Source organism: Sparus aurata, chromosome 4 (assembly GCF_900880675.1).
Source record: "Sparus aurata chromosome 4, fSpaAur1.1, whole genome shotgun sequence".
Taxonomy (NCBI): domain Eukaryota; kingdom Metazoa; phylum Chordata; class Actinopteri; order Spariformes; family Sparidae; genus Sparus; species Sparus aurata.
This window is the reverse complement of record NC_044190.1, coordinates 35,218,896-35,242,083: the sequence shown is the minus strand read 5'-3', so window position 1 is coordinate 35,242,083 and position 23,188 is coordinate 35,218,896. Positions and strand designations below refer to the sequence as shown.

The following is a 23,188-nucleotide window of genomic DNA, read 5'->3' as shown; positions in this document are numbered from 1 at the left end:
TTTCTTCACTTTTTATCACAAATATGTACATTGTATTATGCTGTAAACATCTAAAATTATATTCTATAATAGCAAAAACTTCAGAAATTAATTATCCAGTCTGATTATCCAATTTTGTAAAAGACACAGAGTTATAATGTCAAGCACTTTCAAGCACTTAAACTAAAATCCAAGCACTTTCAGACCTTGAAAACACAACATTGAAATTCAAGCACTTTCAAGGTTTTCAAGCACCCGTACGAACCCTGTTCTTAATAAAACAGCGATGATGCACTTCAATGCTGTTAAACATCTACTTTTAGTTTCATTTACGATTTATTCCTTGCACCATGAGTACGTCCGAAGGGAAGTGTTGAGAAGGAGGGAGTTTAATCAGGTCATCTGCCGTTCGAGCCAATGAGGTTGTATTTATGTTTGAGTCCTCGTGTTTACATTACAGTGTCATGAGCCTGTGACTGATCATGTTCTGACTCATGATTCAAGGCCTGGACTTGCCTGCCTCACTGGAACTGTATGTACAAAAAGTAAGTTTGTTATCTTTCTGTTGTTGAAACTGATCATTTACGACAAAGATTATTTCGTTCACGTGGCCGCACTGTTGTTGGTTACCGAGGCCTAAAGCTTGGTAAGATGACGGCTCTTTGGGGAAAAAAAAAAAAAACTCTGCTCCACATTGTCTTCTTCTTTATTGTGCCATTTCTAATTAGTACAGAAGTGGAAGCTCCATTAGCGCGAGCGTTTGCCAGCTATGAATCTTCACACCTTAGATGAAATATTCACACACTCCCACAAGCCTTTTTTTTCTTCTCCTTTATACAGACAGAGCTATATATCACTGCCACATTTGCACTGAGGGCCTGTGCATCTGAACTTCTTTTTGTCAAGTGAAACAAAAAAAAAAAAAGAGGGACGGAGAAAAGGAGATCGCTACGACCGCATCCACGAGGACGGTCGGACAGACTCTCCGTCACACGCGTGTGTCAGCAGTGAAGATTAAGACGCAGCATCGCAGGCTGCAGGGTCACGGTCAGATTAGTCCCGATTCAATTTGTCAAATTCAAAACACATTTGACTGTCAGAACTCTGGCTGGTCCTGCTTTTCTATTGAAACATTGGTAAACGCGGCAAAATTAGGGATTGCAAAGAAGTGTTCACCAATTTCACTACATACAAGAAGACCTATTTCACGACTTCCGCCACACCAGAAACTAAAAAAAATTAAGAATTTCGAATATCACCATCTCCACTAATAGTTTCCCACTTGCTCTTTAGAAACACTCGGTTAAAGTGGATTACGGTAACCGAATCACAAAGACCCTGTTCGGATACACCAGCTGGTTCGCTGACATGGATTGTAGGCAACCGCTGATTTTATTTAATTGTTTACACATTTCTGTGTACTGTAAAGAAATATAATGTCATGCAGACTTCTAAATGTGACGCTGTGTGGAGAGCTGTGCTTTACGACAGTGTTTCCATTGTTAAAAAGCAGAATAAAAAAACAGTGTTAAGTATCTAGAATTATGGACATGTATGTAGAACAATACACTAAATAGGTTACAATACTTTAAATAGGTTAATAAAATGCAGCATTGTAGTTTTGCCCCCCCGACGTTAACAGAAAGGACGCGTCGGGTGGAGCTAAAAAAACTGAACTATGAATGGCTGAGAAAAAAAGGAAACAGAAACAAAGCTATCAAAGAGCAGAAAAAGGTCACGGCCTTTATAAAAAATAAATAAAAAAAAAAAAAATGTCTGTAAGACTGTGCCAGCCCGTCATCTGACCACACTGAATGACGTTTCAAAATGGCTGGAATGCATGATGTAATGAATGCCCCAAAAAAAAAAAAAAAAAAGGTTGACTGAGATGATTCAGGCTCCATAAGCGGCTGCGTTTCCAAGCAGTCTTAATCTGATGCTTTTTTCTGCATGTAGGCCAAGTATGGCTACACTAAATAAAAATTGGGTTACACAGCTCATTAACTTGTACCAACAAGGATCAGCGCGATCAGTAACGCATTTGAACGGCCATGCCAATACAGACCCCATTACAAACTGCCCCTCCAACACTAACAAGTCTTCGCACAGGTCTTTGCATTTCATTAAACGCTGATGGTTTAATCGGCTGCGTCTCCACGACCGCAAAGTGGTTAATGAAGGCAAAAGATCTGAGTGTGCGCTGACTAACCAAGGTAGAGTTAAGCTTCCTGATCTCACGGGTGTTTTAATCTCAAAGTGAAATCAAACTGAGCTTTTGTTCGACGATCAAAAAACCAGAGCGTGTTCAGCGATGCCACCGGATCAACAATCTTTTAGTTAACCAAACAGCGACGAGTCCCGAGCCGCCGTCCGCGTCGCCGAGCGAGCACATCCGACTCCAGCTGGGAAGCTACTGAAGGGGGGGGGGGGGGCTGTATCACAATGACGGATTTGCTCCATCATCTCACTATTCTCCCGAATATCAGCACTGCCACAACTTCCTCATTATCACACACACAAACTGCGAGCGAAATCCATTATCTCCTACAGCTTTTCTCCCTCTGCCGAGCTCATCTGGTTATTAATCAACACAGCTGCCAGCCAGATATTATTGTTGACCGCTGTCAGTCACTCTCACGCGAAGTCTGAAAAAAACAAAAAAAAACAAACACAACACAAGCCTTCTCAATCATGCCTAAAACCAACAAACGGGTTTTTACAGCGGCGCAATCTGACATTAGTGAATCTCAACATTTCCCCCTTTTTTTCCCCCCCTCAGCTTCCTGCCTCAGTCCCTCCCGTCTGCACCAGCTGATGTTTCAATAGCTTGTGTTGGGTGTGGCTTATAGCTACACGCTGCTTATAGCAGTTTAACAGGGGGATGGGAGGCGGACGGCGGTATCTATACATCAGCACTACTTGCCTGAATATACTCGGCAGCACTGTCTCACATGTAAATGCAGCCTTTGTTTGCTCCTCCCATGTCTATGCTGACGACTGAGCCTGCTTTATTGTTTTGGTGTGCAGTAAATTCTGTTGAACTTTGAGCTTCCATCTTGGCAACGGCAGGCACAAAATGTACGCGAGTGGAACAATGTACCAGCGAGAGAGGAAAAAAAAAAATTTAAAAAAAATCAACCAGCGCACAAACGTGTTCAACAGTGAAATACGCTGCAACAGTGCAGGACCAGTGTGTGTTAGTGATCAACCCAAACATACTGAAATGTATGCATCCTCCTGAACAACACTGTTTTAATAATTACCACGAAATGGAGCTTTGCTTCTCAGCTCAGACCCAATGGACTCCTACTTAGACTCTTTGCAACAGAGCTTTTATTTATAGTGCTATCAATAGAGCACGTGGAGAGAGATGACGTGCAAGGTACGATTCGATAGCAGCAACATCAAGCCATATCATGTAGAGAGAGAGAAAAAAAAAAAAACACCTTTCCCTTTCACTTTCACAAACCCTGATCAGCTTATGTCCCATTTGTTAGTTTTTCCCCCTCAATCAGCACAAGTGAAGCAAACCATTGTGTGAATGTGGCGCATATGCATATCTGGTTCTGCGGGCACTTTGCATAAACGGGGCAAACTGATAAACGGATGGGGACGCGAAGTGTTCGCTTTGTCCTCGCAGAAGGGGGAAATGAGCCGTGTCGAAAACACAAGTGAAACGATGGTGATTATTTGGTATTCTGAAAATAAATCAACCGTTTTTTTCCTCCATTCGCACCGCTATAAATATCACTGTTAATTGAATAGTTGATCCATCTGCTTGTTCTGTGATGTGAATTTGTCATTATTAGTGCCAAACTAATGACTACAATGTAATAAAAAAAAAAACATTTTAGATGGATTTCTTCTGAAATCTGTTAATATCTCTGGTAGAAGGTGGTGCAGTGACATGAAGTTTGACTGTGGTGGCTTATGTCACTTCTTCATTGACTCATTAAACGCTTGACTTGGGTTCTGTTAAAGAATACACTATACTGCTTTGGGTAAGCTGGGACCCAATCACAGCTCTACCTCCTGGATCATTTCAGTGGTTTGCACAGCAGTGTTAATGGCTGCGGCTACATACCCGATCTTGGCCTTCTGCTTGGGCTTGGAGGAGGGTACGATGCAGGCCTTCCTACAAGCCTTCTCTTTGAATCGCGCTTTGCCGTTTCCTTTGTGCTCGCGGTCGCGGTGGCTCTTGTGCTGCGAGGAGGAGCTGGGGAAGCTCTCGGGGCTCATGACTCTGGGGATGTTCTTCTCCCCGCGCTGTCGGGCTTTAGCGATGGCCTCCGATATTATCCTGTTGGCCTTCTCCTGCTTGTCCTGTATGTTCGGCTCCATCTGATGGTGCGTCCTCCGCGGCGTTCTCTTCTCCGACGAGGAGCTGGACGAGGACGACGACGATGAGGAAGAGGAGGAGGACGACGAGCTGCTCTTCATTGGGGGACTGAGGACCCGTACCTGGCTACCGGGACCATTAGCGTTCTTTCGAGGCTGAGGAAAGCAAAGAGAGCGATGATTAGTGTGTATCAATTTATGAGGCAAACATCTCAGACATGATGTCATCTATTTCAGACGACACAAACCCAAAATCAGATGCTGGGCTGTATGTGCTATAGAAAGACTCAGTGAGACCTATAGGGATGACACCTGACCTTAAAAGCAGATCTGAGTGACTGAAGCTGACGGTCTCACAGACAAACAAGTTCAGGCTGAACTCAATTCATGCAAGCACAGTGTGCAGCCAATAAGATACTACACACAAGTCCTCAAAACACTCTACAATCATGCATTACTCTACATGTACGAAGTACCATAAACAAAATCCGCAGTTTTCTACCCGGCCTCGCAATCGAATGCATCCCGTCTCTAAGGCTGGCCTTTTTCTGTACGGTATAAAAACATCTGCTTGCACTTTCTGTAACATAAGTAGTTATACTGAAATAGAAACAGATAAAAAGGAGATTATAATAAGAGTCATACAGCTCAGCTAACAGGTGAGTAATACACGCCGACCTCGGTTTCCTTTACGGGAAATGGTGTCAGCACACAGAGATGCAATTTCGCCGTACAACAAGCAGACAGTTGACGTGATGATCAAACATGAAACGGAGGCTCAGAAGAACCACCACAACCCCCTTCATGGAATTACAACACGCTCCGATGCTGCGATGTGACCACTGCGACTATCACTCATTCAGAAAAAAACAACACAACCCTCCTGGAGGCTGCGTGAACCTCTCGCACAGCGGCGCTCGACGGTGGGGGTGGGGGGAGGACCTGTCTCACTATGCGTGATGCTCACTTCCACTACCAGCCTTCCTGTGCAACTCTACCGGCAGACCTTCAGCGCGAGAAAGGTCCGGTGTTTCCCCACCCCACCGAGGATTTCATTTAGATCCGGCGGTGGGGAAAAACCAATGTGGCGAGAAAACTCTCCCAACCCCTGATACAACTGAAATTCTTTTAGATGGTGTGAGATATTGCGAAAAGGTGGGGTAAACACTCCAGTCAATGAAGCGGGTTACAGTGAGCCTTGGCAGACATAAATAATCCAGCCCGGCTGATACATGATGATACGTGAATAATAGATGGTGTGACGGTGGTGGTTGTGCCCACACGAGCGCCTTGTCGTGGGCCTCTCAAGAGAGAGGGAACCCATACATGGATGACCCGATCTAAAAATGTGTTGCGTATGCCTATACGGCCCAGGCGGGGTTGCATTTATCTTTTTTTTCCCCCCTCACTGGTGGCTAAATAAAGAGAATTAGCTTGAACCTTGCCAACAAAGTGGTGGTGGGGGTTGGAGGGAGTTGAATAACCCAGCGATTCATTTGGAAAAGGAAGGGGGACACACACACACACACACACACACACACACACAAACACACACAAGAGCTGCATTATGATTTTCACGTGTGCAACGCCGCTGAGGCTATTAGGAAGAAATTTACTGGATCATGCTGGAATGTTCTCATTCAAGTTAATGGTAGAAAAAAGAGAGAGAGAGAGAGAGAGAGAGAGAGAGAGAGAGAGAGAGAGAGAGAGAGAGAGAGAGAGAGAGAGAGATGGGGGGGAGGGGTTGAAAGTAATGCTGAAGAGCGGAAGAACATGAAAGAAGCAGCAAGAGGAAGACAGAAAAATATGAAAACAGGCTTCTTTCAGAGAGAGAGAGAGAGGGGGGAGAGAGGGAGGGAGAGAGAGAGAGAGGGGGTGAGGAAAGATAAAATGCACCAAAACTGAGAGCGCTGCAGCTGTGTAATACATCTATAAATAACTGAAATTACAGCCTGCCAGCACTGCAGTGATTTCAATCTCTCTAACAGCACGTAGTCCCACAAAAAAACGCCGAGGACCATTACAGCCCGTGAAAAGGTAGAGTAAGCCTCCAAAAAATCGGGCCGGCCTGCTTCACTCCCCCCCCCCCCCCTCTTAGTTTCCACATGTAGTGAAGCTCTCTGGTGACTGACAGGTTCAACACTTGGAGGACACACACACACACACACACACACACACACAACACAGTACAGTACAGAAACTACAGCAGCCTGGAGGGAGGAATTAAAAAAAAGAAGAAGCTGGGAATAGCGATGTATGGAATGAACAGGCAGTGGAGGGAGGGAGGGAGGGAGGGGAACAGAAACGCTGTTAAGAAAGAAAAAAAAAAAAAAAGCCTTCAGCCTTGATAAGGTCTAGCACAGCCAAGCAAATGAGTATGGAAGGGGAGGAAAATAAAGCAGCAATGAGTTCAAGATGGCGGCAGTGCAGCATGAGCCAGTAGCAGAGGAGGTTGTTCAGTTCCTGCCGGCCCCTCCTCCTCCTCCCCCTCGTCCCTCCTCCCAGCTCTCAGAGCAGCTCACTTACCCTTCCTCTTGGCCTCTTCACTGTAGACATGGTGTTTCTTTTTTTTTTTTTTTGTGTGTGTGATTTTTTTCTTCCTCTTTCCTCCCCCTCTCCAACCGGCTAACAAAAGCCTTGCCCTTTCGCCGGGTTTTTGTTTTTTTTTCCCCTCTCTCTCTCCCTCCGCCGCTCGCTCGCCGCTTTTCTCTTTTTACAAAACACACTTCTTTTTCCCTCTCAACAGTCGGTTTTCTCTCACTCTTCCTAGAGCCGTGCGTTCCCCCCCTCCCCTCCCTCGCTTCCTCGTTTTTGCCTCCCCTCCTCCTCCTCCTCCCCGGTCAGCTCTTCTCCTCAGGCAGTGGCGAAGAGCGCTGGAGCCGCTTCGTCTCCTCCTCCCCCAGCGGGCAGGGCTCAAGAGGAGCGCATGGGAGCCCTCTCTCTCTCTCTCTCTCTCTCTCTCTCTCTCCCTCTCTCTCTCTCGCTCGCTCCCTCACCCTCGTTTGTCTCTTCACAGGGTGATGAGGGAGCAGCGCTGTGGGCGGTAGAGGAGGTGCGTGGCAGTCCAGGAAGCTCTCATTCTGCCGCTGCGTGCCTCTTCGCCGTCGTCCGGCTTCGCCAAAGTCTCCCTCTCTCTCTCTCTCCGTGCGTGCGTGTGTCAGAGTTGCCTTCCCCCCTGCCTCCCCTCTCCTCCCCTCTCATTGATTCCTCTTTCCGCCTGCCTCTCGTGCGCCTGTGCCTCTCCGAGCCGCTTCTCCTCCGATTTCTCGCTCTTTCTCGCTCTTTCCGCTCTGCCGTTTTCCCCACTCTCGCAGCCCTCTCTCCTCGTCTTCCTCGCCGGCCAGGATGGTAAAAAAAAATTTAAATAAAAAAAAAAAAAAGGTAGGTTACTCCTTTTTTTATTACAAACAAAAAAGGCTTTTGTGGTAGCTTGCTCGCTTGTTTGGCCGGTTGTTTTTTCCTCCTCTCTTCCCCCCCACTTGTCTGTTTCCTCGTCCTCCCTCGCTGCCCTCCCCTCTCCCTGGCTGGGGCGTGTGTGGCGAGCTCGAGACTCTGGCAGGCAGAGCGGCGGAAAATGAAAGCACAAAGCAGCAAAATGCATCAGCATGAATATTAGAGATGTCGTTAAAACCCAGACTCGTTTTTCTCTCCCTCTCTCTCTCCCTCGCTCGCTCGCTCACTCACTCGCTCACTCTCACTCTCTCTCTCTTTGTAAGGAAGTAGGCCAGCAGATGGTGCTAGCAGTTATTACATTAACTTTCACAACTTAACCCCCAAAGTACTGGATTTCGCCTACACACACACACACCACAGACCGTCAACATCGGAGCTTTTTTTGGCCCCATGTAGGTTACTGCCTGTGACGCGTCGCGTTATTTATGGAACGGCATCATCGCAGACAGGGCCAGAAATTATCGAACGCATTCATGAATTTCCCACAGGATAAAAAAAAAAAAAATGTTTCGCCCGACTCAAACATCGCACGCATTAACACATGACCACAGCGGCGTAAAAAGCTTTCTCCCACTTCCTACTGCCCCTCGCGACAGACGGAAGGAACATCCAGGAGTCTCTAGAGGGGTGAGACTTCGAGCACTTGAGAGGTCAAGGCCTCGTCACCCCGCGATGACTCTTTGGAAAAAAAAAAAAAAAAAAAAACAATTCCAAGAGGGGGAAACTGGGCTGCGTCCAAGACATGCAGCTCTTCCTGCGCACCAGAACAGATTCTTGGGAGGAACGCGCTGGCCTTTCAGGGGAATGACAGCATGATGCAGGGGCCATGTGCACCGGCTGGCACATGGTGTCGGGAATTATGCAGAGACACAGGGCTGGCCTGAGGCCATGTACAGTGCACAGCACTACTGGTCTGAGTTACTGACAGATATCCAATCAGCTCTGAAATCTTTATTTACCGGGCAAATTGTGCTGAGCGTGCTTCTTTCCCCGCCAACACCCTGCTCACCTTTCCATGCAGCTGCACAAACATTTATATACGAGTGGATTTGGGATGAGACTAGTTCAAAATATTACACAAAACACACTATGTCAATACCCATCTCCTGACAGGTGGAGCTGATTTAAAGAGACGACTCAATACAACACAACACACACTGACACATCACCTCGAATCCTTCACAGTGTCTTAAAAAAAGCAAATGTCCCTGTGGAATGCTCTTATTCTGGAAGATATTACATGTTCTCCGTGTGCTTCTCTGTGTCTTTTCAATGTTTCGGGACCAATAAAACTGTCAATTTGTTTTACGTTTGTATAATTAAACCGCATCGTTCCACTCTGATCTGGTCCCTCTTCAGCTCGGAGACTTCTTACTGTGAGTTTTTTCTTTTTTTTTTTCCCAAGTGTGGTGTGAAAAACGTGGGTGTGTGTGCGTGTAGGCTACAACACAATATGGCTTTACGTAGCATGTTGTACAGATAACCTCAATAAAGTTGCGTGCAACTGACCAACTGGTACGGTGTGGACAGCCTCATTCGAAGTGTGTGTGTGTGTGTGTGTGTAACGCAGCTAAGGCAGAGCTTTTAAGATAAGTGGGATGACAGGTCTCTCATTTTTTATCTCTCTGGTGTGTGTAGTTTTACATTTTTTACAGCGTTATATCGTCCACACAGAGATGACTCTCCGACGTGTGAATAACAATGGCTGTCGTGTCCCAAAAATGTGTGCGGGGAGCAGACACGAGATCCAACCTGCCAGGCCAGGCCTTGGAGTTTGGACTTTAAAGCAGACCACACGCTTTACCGAGAGCTGAGCAACAGCGTCCTCCCCGAGCTCAGCAAATCCACTGTCAGATAAATGCCCACTGGGGAACGGAGCCTGGGGGTGAGCTTTGACTGCACACACATCGACAGTGCAGTGGGTGTTAAAACTCCTTGGCCCTTTCTACATAAACCAATGCAAACAGACAAAATAACAAAAAAAAAAATCACGAAACGGTGTCCTTCATTATAATATGTGTGCATAATAAAAACAACCTTTAACAATCGAAACAACGTGGAACGAGCTTTCCCACTGCGTCCGACAGCTGCCGTCTAAAATCCAAACGATCAAATCACTGCAACGGCAAACAGTGTTTGATGGGTAAAACAGACGAGATGTGACATTCAGAGAGCCTCAATAGCGCCCTTATTAAAAAACACAGAACGACTCGGTTACCATACATGGTTGTCAGCGACGAGACAAAAATTTTTTTCCTTCACTGGAAAGGTTTGTCTGCGTGCGAGGGGATAAACAAAGAAAGAACGAAAGAGGAAAAAAGGCTCAGCAACACACAAAATGCTTCAACGGTCACATGGCACGAAGCCACGGCTCCCTGGCGACGAAGCGGTTAATATGCAAACAAGCCTGGCAGCTCTGTGCGAGGGGAGGGAAGGGGGGGGGGGGGGGGGGGGGAGTGGCTTCATTTAAAGACAGAAGAGGGAGGGAGGAGGAAGAGGAGGGGAGGGCAGTAGAGAGGAAGGGGAGGGGAGTAGCAGAGCTGTTGAAAGGTAGTGTGTGTGTGTGTGGAAAGAGATAGAGAGAGAGAGAGAGAGAGGCTGGCTGCAGAGGCACAGGTGTCTGCCTCTGAACACTCCATTACTTCCTCATCAAAAGGGACTGTATTAGTGTGCCACTGCTCTCATTTCTTGCCTGAACCACCGTGAGAGTCTCCACTAACGCACCATTAGGGAAATGAGAGCCAGCACCGGGCTAGAGTAGATGGACGAGCACCCGCCGGTGCTTTCGGGGCTCTGCCAGCTAGCTGCTACGCTCGTACACGCAGATCATAGGCATGTCCAACTGGGATAAAAGTGTCACCCAGTGTTAATGGAAACGTTATCCGCGGCGCGACGAATGACAGAGCGAGCGTGTGATCTTTTTTGTGCGCCGGCACGGCTTCAGGCAGTGCACGTGTGAGTTTTGAACTTCCTCGACTCACTGTTTGTTGTCATAATGCTGAATTTTTTTTAAAACTATGATATGGAAGGGATGCGTGAAAATCCTCATAGCGGATATCAGAGAGTTTCACCAATCGATTATTTGCCATTGAACTAAAAAAAATGCATCGACTGTTATTTCCTAGAATAACTCCATTATCGTCGTCGATAACGGGAGCCGTCGTCGACATAATAATGCAGCGCTATCGGATTCTCTCATTCAATATGTGTGAACGTCCATCAGACAGCGGCGAGCGTTTCCCCCCTCACAGGTCCAGGACTGATTTGTAGCGAGAGCCGGCTGCGAGGGAACGCAGCACTCACAAATTAACAGCTGATTACCAAAGTCATTTTTCTTTATCTGCGAGACTGCAAATAAAAGGCTGCAGTCCGGGAGCCGTTTTCATCACTCTCCATGTCAAAACGCCGCTCCCTGCAGGCTCCCGGAAAGAGGAAATGCCAAGTGGAACATTTTTTCGAGTGATTCGACAGGAGACGCTGCCCTCTCCTTGAAATCTGCCACCAAATACCAACGTAGATGAGATAAATATGAAAAAAAAAATAAAAATCAGGGCCGGATAAACTTATCACCTCCACTGCCGAATGTTGTTGAACTCTCCCTTTCACTTTTTCACACCTTGAAAAACACTTCTCGGTGGCGCTCACTAAGAATAGCCTTGGCCTTTCGGATTTCTCACAGCAACGAAAACATCGCGGCTCACCTCGTCGCCAGCTCTCGATCTCGTACCTACGGCTTTGTTAATGAAACGTAGATCGCGGCGTTAAATCAAGGTGCGAAGAAGAAAAATGATTACACCCCGCTAATTAGGCCTACAGCCACAGGCCAGTCTGAAACCGAACAAAAAGGTGGGAGGGGGGGGACCGGCAGCGCTGATAAATGAAAGGAGACACGATGCACAGCAATGCTTCCTCAACCAATTAAATACAGCGCCATGCATTAATGATCCTTTATTCAGGGCCAAGGGTAGCGCGAGCCGGGTCGGAGCGTGGTGCCCTCTGGAGAAGCTGCTGGAAGTCTAACAAAGCGTCAGAACTTCAGTCGGGCCGGACCAAAACACCAAAAACAGCCTCACTGAGCCCGACGGAAGAACTGCGCACACACATACACAGACACTCACAACTCAAAATGAGTGCACGTCTGCTTCAATGGCTTTAATTACTTCATTAACTGATGAATAACCAACTGTTGATAATTGTTATAGTTTGTCATTTTTCCAGCCAAAGGTCAAAGGTTAGTTGGTTCTAGCTTCTTGTCTGTGAGGATTTAAAGCCTTTATTTGTCATTTATGATAGTAAAAAAAGAGTCTTTGACATTTTTTTGGCTTAATTTGTGAAAACAGTTGTTAGTAATTGTTGCGACGCCAATAGCATTGCGAGAAAACAAATTATTCAAATGTGACTTATTCACTGTGTACGTTTAGCTTCAGATGTGTGTTGTTGTTGTGCAATGTCTGGCTTTAAATCCAAAAAAACAGCAAAAGAAACTTCCCCACCATCCTCCATTAGTGGCCAATGACGGTTGCGTGAGGGTTTAAATGCCCTGGTGCCATGCTCAAAGGCGCCTGGTCAGCAGTCTTGGAGGAAGGTGAGCATGTACCTCGTTCACCTTCCCACATTAACTTTCCACCTGACCAGGCAGCACACACCGGTTTTACCGTCGTGTAGTTTCTGGGCTACAATTCAAAATACTTTGATACTTTACATTGACGACTACCGGTTTCAATCCTGTGCAGGATTATTTGAAAAATAAGAAAATTTAGGCCTTCAAACAGCCGCCAAAAATAAATGTTCATCTGTGATGCGGCTCCTCGTAGTGACTATAGGTTATGAACGATCTGCATATTTCAACTTACTGTTATCTCAAAACATTTACTGTTATACAAGCCGCTGTCACTGCTGCATCCTCAGGGTTAACCAAGCAATAAGCCCAGAGAAAGAAGAAGTAAGCATGTTCAAGTCTGACGGTATCGTCCTCAGAAGACAAAACATAGCTGGTGTTTGACTGTGTGCGTAGTAAATAAAAATATGACAGCTCAAAAGGATGACGATCACAAAGACATGACGCACAACATGAACAACCTGCTCTCTTACCCTCATACCTCTCTCACACATTCATTCTTTAACATACACAATAATCTTTACACCTGGTTTATCGTTGACAGTGGATTCAATTAACAATTAGACTGCCGCAGCTGTAACGGCGACGTATCTCAGCGCTGCTGCGCTCCCAAACAACCTCCAGTCCGACAGGCATTAATGAAGACGGCCTGTTTGCTCACTATTATGCCGTCGGCTAATTGTCTGCTTTATTAGATCAAGTTCAGCGCAGACGGCCACTCCTAGTGCTGACAAAGAGGTCCGTGAGCACAGACAGACCCATGTGAAGTGTAACAAGTACAGCATGTTGTATCCAGTCATGTGGCTAGGACATTATTGAACACCAGGGGGTGACTGTGAGGAGAGGGAGAGGGAGCGCACGTTAGAGAGAGAAGGCGTCTGCCACCACCTCTATGTGAGTTAGACGCCCGATCGGTCGAGTGATAATAGCAGAGTGTTATCGTGCATTTGACTCACATCAACAACAATAAACACAAAAAGGAAGTTGTAAAAGTCCACAACAGTTTATGAGCGGTTGTGGCATCATTCTGTCCTCGTTGCGTTCTCGGTTTAGTTTGGCTTCCTCGCGATGCCCACGTTCTCACCAACCCCTGCACGAAACAGCTGTGACTTGGGTTTGACTCTCGTGCAGAATACAGAGCACATCCTGAGCCTGGCGCCGTGTCAGTCAGGCCCGACGACTGAGGAAACGCCAGCAGTGATTCTAACTAGGGCATCTGGCCTTCTTGCATCTTTAAGCGTCGGCTCAGAGGGCAGTCGCTCAGCAAGATGTGAGATGGTATTTTAAGGGCTCGCACTGTGTGCGAGCTCTAGTGGAGCATGAGCCAAAGTGAAAGCAAGAGGCCATCCATCCACAGAGGGACACCCTTCATAATTAGCAGCTGACTCTCACATTTTACAGGAGGCAGCGGTGTGGCTCGTCTCCCTACTTAAACACAGTCCGCCGTTAGAAATGCAGGTCGTTACCTCATGAATTAAATATTAGTGCGTGTGAATTTGTTTAGAGGTCGTCAAGGCAGTGGTGAGGCAACCTTTGTAGCAACCACAAACCGACCGTCCCGTCGTTGCGCCACAGCAACACTTGTTGAATTGCTACAACAACAAAAATCAGCATCTGCATGTTATTTTTTTGTCAGAGAAGAGTGAGGGGTCGCTGTCTGGGCCTTCTGGAAAAGATCCTGCAAACCTCAAGGGGAAAAAAAAAATCCTCGTGTTTCAATCTGGATTTTATTTTTGGTTCCTATTAGCAATGGAAATGTTGTAGTAACCGAGGAATTTGCTGAAAAATGGAAATACAGCGACGGGGGAAGTCTAACGGGGCAACACCGATGAGTGGTCAGAGGATCGGACAGGGGCGCGTCGTGATATTGCAAGAATAACACCAACCGTTATTCTAAAAACGTTAATGCTGATGTAATGTTAATAATACGAGTATGATAATATGGTGTGAGCGATCAAATGAGTTTGTGTGGTCGCCTTCTGTCTAATAATGGGAGTGTAACTTTTCTTTTTGTGCACTTTCAGTCTAAAAAAAAAGACACAAACAAAATTAAAAGATACGGTTCAGAAGAAGCATTTTCTTCATTTCTATCGTGAATCGGTTTGGCCATGTATTGAAATCTGATAATGTGACTGCTCTTATATTCCAACCCAGGGCCCTTTTGCTGTGTCACATCTGTCCACTTACGGTAAAAAAAAAAAACCCCACAAAAAATAATTGAAAAAGAAGCCAGCAGTTTAGTCATATCATCCAAACCACCTAATTTGGAGGTAAAAACCAAAGTGACCGCACCAGCAGTGGCGCCTCGGGGGGTGACTGCAACTGAACTGAGAAACCGAGCGCAGAAAATACAGCGCGAACGGCGGGTCAAGAGTTGAACCGGAGCTCAGACGTAACAACTGTGACGGAAGTTTGCTTTTTAATAAAAAGCCTCCTTCTCAGATGTCACAGTTACTTTGTTTGGACCAAAGTAATTATAGAAACAACAGCCAAACCGATGCAAAAAAGGGGGATCGAGGCTGTAATAAACCAGAAGTATGCTTTAAAACTACATATGGGGAAGATCTGAACTAATCAAAGGATAACTTATTAAACCGTATTAATCGTTCCACTGAATTAAGAATCCCGTCCTGGTAACGTGGACTTGAAGCAGCACAGGTGGCCTCCGAAGAAGTGACAATTTTGCAGATGCTGCATGATTCATCTACCCCTGAGGAATTGAGTGTTTTGCATACTGAACAGCTCAAGGATTTCTTGTGCGCTTCATATTCGCCGTCAGAAAACAAAATTCATAGCACCTTCCTTTTCTATAAGGCCGTTTTTCTTTCTTTTATTTTTTTCCCCCATTTAGCCGTGGTAGTTCCGAGTAAATGACGCAGTGCTCTCCGCGTCAGAGGCGGCACAGCGGGTCAGACACCAGCCGGCAAAGTGAAGCTGAACCGTGCAAAACAAGCAAGCCGGATGATGCCATTCATTAATGGGAACATCGGTGCAAACTGAAGAGCGGAGCTGAGAGGAGGTCCCTCAGGATGTGAAAGAGAGAGCCAGACAGAGAGCGAGGGGAGGAAAGAGAGGAGGGATGAGGTAGAGGGGGATTCAGCGAGAGGGGGGGGGGGGGGGGGGGCTTACTGCCAGACCTTTACAACTCCTTCATTATTGAAGCGGTGCAAAGTGAGAGCGAGGCCAAAGCCTGCGTAAAAAAAAGAAATTAAAAAAAAGAAAGGAACACACACAGAGGCGACTGCGTACATCTGCACGCAAGCGAGACAAACCGGGTGCGTAGTCAACCTGCAGCCTTCAGGATATGATGAAGTAAGGATTTTTTTTTTTATTCCCCCCCCTCCTGCTCTGATTTCCACCTCCTGCTCAGTGTGAGGCAGGTGTCTGTGGAGAGTCTCTGCTGGAAATCGCAGAAGCCAGGCACACGACATAATGAGCAGGATCACCTCCACCACAATCGCTGTGGTATGATTTTATAAAAGAATGAGAGAGATGGGCATAGTTCAAACTGCTCAGGCTGAGATGTATATGGGGGAAAAGCGGATGAAAAAATCATACCAAGATGTGAAAACGTTTATCCCTGAACAGAGCTAAGTGTGTAGCAGTGCACACACACACACACACACACAGTACACGTGTGCAATAAAGTATATGTGCAGAATCCAAAGGGGTAAAACACATAAATGGCAGGTTTTACCATTCGCCTTTGTGAATTTACTGTCTGTTCTGTCAGATTATTGTCAATCATGACGTCGCTGGTGTCCACCAAATAATCCGATACAGACACTGTGGTCTACAGCAGTTTGGTTTGAGAGGACAGAGCTGTCAGAGACGAACTGGATCGTTTCATTGTCATTCAGCCGCTGCACTTCGTCCAATTGCGGCCGCCGACATTCATAATTCAACTCGTCTCAGCGCGACAATCATCGTGACCATCAGAGCGACTGCCGGGCTTGTGAGACAGAGCAGGACAGAGTGGCAGCGAGTGATGACAAAGAAAGATCTCGATGAAAAACAAAGAAAAGTTCCTGCCGTTCGTGTCGATGGATGGAAGAAGTCAATCGACGAAGACAGAAAGATCAGAGGCTGCGAGAAAGACCAAAAAAAAACATCGCTGGCACTGAAGGAACTTGTATTCAAACTGAGATGTTCTTTTTCTTCAGACGGCAGCTGCACTTTTGGAGACACTACCATTAATAAAAAATACATCTCATCTTAACTGTTCTGCGTCACTAAGCCACATTTAAGCTCTCAACAGTGTACATCTAATCCTTTTAAATTAGTTGATAAAAATCCAGATAAAGACAAAATACTTTTTCAACTCAGACTCAAATTCAAGGCTGATTTGATTTCATCAAGATTAATTAAGCTGAGATATGATCCAGTAAGTATGTCGTATTTTCAGTTAATTTGTTATTTTCACTAACATTTAATTGTAAGGCACTCGAAACATAATTAAAAAAAAAAGGACGACAGACATTACAAATCTGAAGAGAGTACTCTCGCACTGAGGAGAACTGCAATTACAAACAATGATCCTAATCTTAAATTTTTCCTTTTTGTCTCTCAAAGACAAAAATAAACAAGAAAAAAAAAAATCACACTTGCATCATCAACAGGAACTACGCTGGTCTTGGTTAAGGTGTCTAGACACAATTCACCCCAGCAAGCCAAAGCAACCACAATAACAGAAACACCAAGATGGACTCAAGATTTGAAAAATCAAACATGTGTAAAGTACAAGAACGATGAGGCGCAGAACTGAAACATATCTTTTTAAAAGGCAATCCAAGAAACGCATGTGTATAATGACAAGTGTCATGTTGACCAGGCGCTTTGAACCTTGTTCAAGTTTAGTTGTTTTTAAAAATCGACCCTTTTGGGAGCCTGACCGACGTTACTTTAGCTTGACTCACTTCACAGTAAAACGATGACAGATTAATGACACGCCGGTCATTAACAGCGAACTTTTTTCTTCAACAGTTAACAGAGAATTGAGTGAGTCAATGGTCCCTGCGCAACAGATATGAAGGGTAAAGACTCAACTTACAACACAGGCGTCCATAGCAACTAGCTAACGACTTCCTACTGACACGAACCTGTTTGCTGAGCTCACAAATCAGTAACCAGTTAAGAGCCAACCGCCGTCTCTTTGACACAACTTTATGGTGATCGCATTGTCCAAAGTCAAACAAAGACTACGATGTGTCAAGTGAAAAAGAGGGAAAGAGCCGTTTTCACTTGCTTTACACTAGCTGGCTTGATTCAATCTTTATCTTTGAGATGTCTTGTTCCAAGATTTTTCTCAGACAATCCCTCCCTCCGACCGCAAGACGACAATCATGTGTGTCAGCTGTAAACGCAAGGACAAAAGGGTCACAACCTCTTCGTGCCTTGTCTTATTTTCTCAGTTGCGCCCAACACTGAGGCTAATTTACAAGTGATTTCTATGCTGTCTTCGGTCTTTCTATGCCCAGGGACACTGTGCCACTGTCTAGCCACCCAGCTTTCCTTCCCCTCTCAAACCAGTCAAAGGTTAACGCGAGTTCAAGGAGGTTTGCCTCGCGTCACGACCAAAAACTGCATTCCAGTCACATACACAGACGCACAGACGCACACAAAAACCCTCCACATTTGACCGCTCAGCAAACATTCACCCCGCCATCACAACTGAGAAATATTCAAAGCCGTTTTAATCCCCTGGAGAAAGAGGCTTCGAGAGGAAAGGAAGGACGGAAACGCGGAATAAAAAAGAGCATACTTTAAATTCAGACCTACTGTGCACTTTGGGCTGGCAGCGTTCCCACATGTTCCTGACACACTCGGTCCAAGTACAACTCCCTCCTCCCTCTTCTCCCGCGGCTCCTCCCCCCCATCCCCCGCCTCCTCTCCCGAGCCCTCCCCTTCCGCCAACGGCAAGGACCACCTGACTTCCTGTTTACCTCTGACCCTTAGCCATCCCCCGCCCCCGCCTTTATCTGGCAGGCCTCCAAACAGACAGGCTGATGGGGCCGGATGCAAACACTCAGAACGCTTGACAGAGCGAGCGAGCGAGCGAGCCGGAGGGAGGGAGGGAGAGAGAGCGAGAGAGCGAGAGAGAGAGAGAGAGAGAGAGAGAGGGTGGGCTGTGTATGGATGTTGGGGGAGGTGATTCGGAGAACGTGTGTGAATGAGACAGCCTATTACCATGTGGCCACTGAAGCAGCAGGTTTCCCAGGGGTGTGTGCGAGTGTGCAAAGTGTGCGCGTGTGGTGCATGTGGGTGGTGGGGCGAGGGCTGGGGTGATGCATGGTGTCAAGTTTCAGGGCTGATTATGGCATTGCCTGCCCAGTCTGGACGGCTGGTTGGCTGGGAGTTATATAAACCGCAGAAGGGAGGTCAGGAAGCAACAAAGCTGCACACACGCGCCAACCCTGCTTTCGCGCACACACACACGCCCCAAGTTGCTTGCTCGCGACACGGCTCGGAGGCCAAGGAGAGGGTTTGGACGAGAGGATTGAGCTGCGATACCCAGTCAGATAATAAATCTAAAGCAGCAACGCAGGCAGGCGGGGAGGAGGCACCTGCTCAGTGTCAGTGCCGGGGGGGGGGAGGCTGTGGTGGGTACAGTAAGCCAGGCCATCAGTATCCATCAGCACACACTTCATCTCCGTTTCTATTCTATTCAACGAGGGAGCCTTTTGCGCCCTTATTTTTGCCAGACCCGAGGCCTCAAATATAACAAACTGACTGCAAAAATAATCATAAGAAAGCTGGCAAATTACTAATTTACCAGAGCAGATAAAGGCTGGTGTGATGTCACAAAAGGAAACACCAGACTGAGGCTAAATAAAAAAAACATAGAAAAACTTACAAGGATTTTTCCCGAGGTGTCGCTGTGGCAGGTCACATTTCTCTACCAACCACTCAGTTTTATTTGTCTCCTACTTCTGAAAACTTTAGAATTATAAACACCGAGTCGGTGGTTTCTCTCAAAAGAAATACTGAATATACATCAAACATCAATCCCCAACTACTTGCAGTGTAAAAAGAACTGACCCGCACGTCACCTGAAAATACCTGCCATAATAAAAACACCCACCTTGTGTTTGACAGGTGCCAATTTAACTCCCTGCTGACATCAGTTATTTTTTTTTCCCAGATCTAGTCTCTGTTTTGATGTTTACTATTCTGCAGCATCGAATCACCGATACACAATATGTCAATCCAACTTCAAAAATGTGGGAGGAAGCATGGTTGTTTACCGAACTCATCACTTTTTCCAAAGGGTACAAACTGAATTATGTCAGTCGCGCTCAGTACATCAAATTGCCGCAGCTGGTTCGAGACTAAAAAACCAACCATGTTGTCTGGCGTCGATGTTTTTTACCATTTCTGAGGAAGACAACATACTTATAATTTGCAAACAGGTTAAACGAGGTTTCAAAGAGGAGAGAAAAAGTCTCACTTGAGCTATGAAATATCAAATCATCCATTTTTGCTCACCAAGTCTGAGCCTTTCTTATATTCAGTTCAGTGCTTTCCACAAGCGCCGGCTGCCGGCCATATAGCCGACTACACAGTTAACTCCAGCCGGCTACTTTAATGACTATTATTTTTCGATTTTAATAAAGTTAAATGTTTTTCTAACAGACTGACAATAATGTCAAACTGAACCGCACTCATTAAAATTGTGATTCGCTGTGCTTGTACTGATAATAATCACAAACTACTCCGATCATCGCCGACTTCATTGATCACAAGGGAGAGAAACTCATCCGCGGCCCCGACACGCGGTGTGTGTGCGCACGCACTCAGCGGAGTCAGTGTGTCGGCCGTCGGAGGCAAGAAGCAGGGCTCACCATAATACGCTTATTTTGTCACCGGTAATCCACTCTTCTCTTCCAGCGTCCATTTAGCAATACCTGCGACACGTGCTGGCATCAAAAAACACTGTCGGTTGTACAAATGAAACCAAACGGACTCTAAGAGTGTATTTTCATTAGTTGCTAAGGGAGAAACGTTCACTGAGTGTTTAATTGTGTAGCCACCACTGCAGACTGTGAAGGTGTCATGCACCGACAATAAGATATTTACAAGCCCAGAACGCCTCATGATGCAATATTATGTGAGCTTGTATAGCCTATTATTTATTATTTTCAGTGCGCAAATCACAGTTTTTATTGGTGCATTAGCGTCTGGCATACTTACACTAATGAATAAAAGAAGATGCGATATTTTGTAATAATAATAATATAATATATAGAGTAGATATTGATGCTGATAATAATAATAATAATAATAATATTAATAATAATAATAATAGAGCAAATGTCTGAGAAATTAATATAGGCTGCCTGCATCACCTGTTCTACACTTAGGCTAATAATAATAATAATAATGTAACATTATTATTATTATTATTATTATTATTACATTTAAGACCAGTATATAAGATCGTACCCCCCCCCCCCCCCCGGCTGGCTACTTATGTATTATGGCTGGCTAGTCTGTGTCTTAGTGGAAAGCCCTGCAGTTGTGAAAAAACTACAGGTTATAGGTCATTATCATGATTGCTGTTAATATCAGCCATGAGAAGCAGGTAGTTATCGGTTATTGGTATTGGCTGATACCAATAACAGATCGGCTGTGGTGTGTGTACAGGGGAAACTACAGCTCAGGAGGAGGAGAAGCTGGAAAATGCTATGCTACCAGAGTGAGATTTTAAAACATACCATAAAAAAGGGGCGTAATCACAGTCAGACATGAGGTGGCTTGACCACTGCATATGGCTGCACGCACTGAAATCTGCTGGAGAGGCAACTAGATGGAGGCGCAACGTCAGCAAACAGTCGTGGAAGTGTGGGAGGACTTAAAACCAGGGTTTTCCACAAGGAGTAGCCAGCCAGAGGAAAAAGCCCGCTTAGCTGTGTCAAGCCCAAATTCAGTGGCCCCTCACTAATTCCAATGGCCCTACGCCATCATATACACCAACGCTGTCAAAAGGTATCAATATCTCAATTTCAGTGAATCATACATTTGACGGTCTTGAAAGCGCCAAAGCTATCAGGCTGCACAGATATAAACAATTGACAAATGTGTTGGCATGTGTTCAGTGCACTGTGTGCAGATTGTTTACAAATAAAGAAATTATCCTATTTTGTGTGTCGAGGACAATTTTTCTTTTTGCCGTCCAAATGGAAATAGATAGCGTATTGTTTGGAGTACTCATACTGTGTCTATGTTCAGAATTCTGGGATTGTGACAACTTTAAAAAACAAAATATTAACATCAGGGTTTAAAGTTGTTAAGAATGATCATTCACTACACACGTGTAGGCCAGAATATTTTCCACATCCAACTCTGTGAATTTGGGGATTTAGGTTTATATCAACCAAACTAGAGTCGGTGATATTTAGTGTAGTGGAAAGATAAACCAAGATGGTTTTGGTGAGTTGGATTTTATGTATGAAGATCGTTTTACAACGATACAATTATTTATTCTGTAAGTATAAGAGTGATATAGTGGCTGTTTCTGGTTTAACAAAAACAGATTTCTCTCCGCAGGGATCCGTTTTTTTCAAAAATGTTTTCAAACAGTAACTTATTTTTTGTGGACTTAAGTTGCCAACAAGGACTCTATTGGAGCCACTGCAGTCTGTGTTGCAACTGCTGACTTGGATGATCTACAGGCCTGATTACAAAACTTTGTGTACCCATTAGTAATTCATACACCACAACATATAAACACAGGGCCAGGTTTAAGAGGAACTGATGTTTAAGTAATGGTGTCCATACAACAATGTAAAAATCCTAAAATGTTAAAATCAGACCAGAAGCTGCTAAAAGGATCTTTCATTTTTTGGTTGATTCTGGCGGCCCCTGTAGACAAAAGTGATATGAGCACCACTGCCACATGTGCGAAAAGATCTTAAACTGGCTAGTTCTTACATTTGTTTTGAAACAGAGTGAGAGACAGAAGCAGCTGTCTTTCACCGTTTTTCCTCTGGGGCTTGTATTTGTACCCATATAAAGCTCTATCAAATCCAATTAAAGACATAACACAAGTGAGAAGAAAAAAGGAAAAAACAGATCTCCAATTGAAAATCAACCACAAGAAACCATTACTGTACAGATCTTATCAATATTGAATTAGACTATTAGACCGTCAGTAAACAGACAAATAAAGACCCTTGCTGTAAATCCAGCAATGCCACAATTGAGTCCATCTTATTGATTGGCAACGTTGCCCATAACAGTCCATTAAAGCCTTCACAAATTCCATCTCACACTTCTTTTGCTATGCACAAATTATTCATGATTCTCGCCTGAACAGGTTAAAGTTCACACGCATGTTTGTTTGAATGTTAATTTTCATGGCTTTGAGTGCTTAAGACATCATTTTTCACTACATTTAAACTTCGAATATGGCAACCTGAGACGAATGTTCAGTCGTGAACCGTGGGTGTTCATCACAGCTGACCACTGCCGCCATTGGAAGCCCTAATTAGCCACATTCACTGCGGGGGAGAGAAGAGTGGACAGCCATCCCCTGATGCCTTGCCTGTTCAGCAAACACACCATCAGCAGGCTCTTCACACATCAGTGCACATGAACAGCACAGTCAGCCTGTAAGCATCAACACAGGGCTGGGTGTTGACACAGACAGGGAGAGGCTCGTTCAAATGGCTGTGGTTCATGGCCCCATTTCAATCAGGGACCTTTGCAGATGGCCGAATGGTCTGTGCGGATGGGCTCTGGTCAGGCAGACAACCGGTTCCGTTGTCACCTGCTGCCTGCAGGGGGATAGTCAACGCAGTA

At 45.4% G+C, this 23,188-nt stretch overlaps 1 protein-coding gene across 12 annotated transcripts in view; it reads right to left on the bottom strand.

Annotated features, from left to right (window-relative positions):
* Nucleotides 1-23,188, bottom strand: part of chd9 (chromodomain helicase DNA binding protein 9) — a 75,502-nt gene that overhangs the window by 43,342 nt on the left and 8,972 nt on the right. For 8 of the 12 annotated variants that reach the window (XM_030413815.1, XM_030413819.1, XM_030413817.1 and 5 more), the window contains exon 3: nucleotides 4,064-4,473. In XM_030413815.1, coding sequence (XP_030269675.1) covers nucleotides 4,064-4,473 — 410 coding nt within the window. Of the gene's footprint in view, nucleotides 1-4,063; nucleotides 4,474-6,843; nucleotides 7,103-18,149; nucleotides 18,242-23,188 lie in introns of those variants that run through there. The other 4 variants (XM_030413826.1, XM_030413824.1, XM_030413827.1 and 1 more) reach the window with 4 other exon arrangements.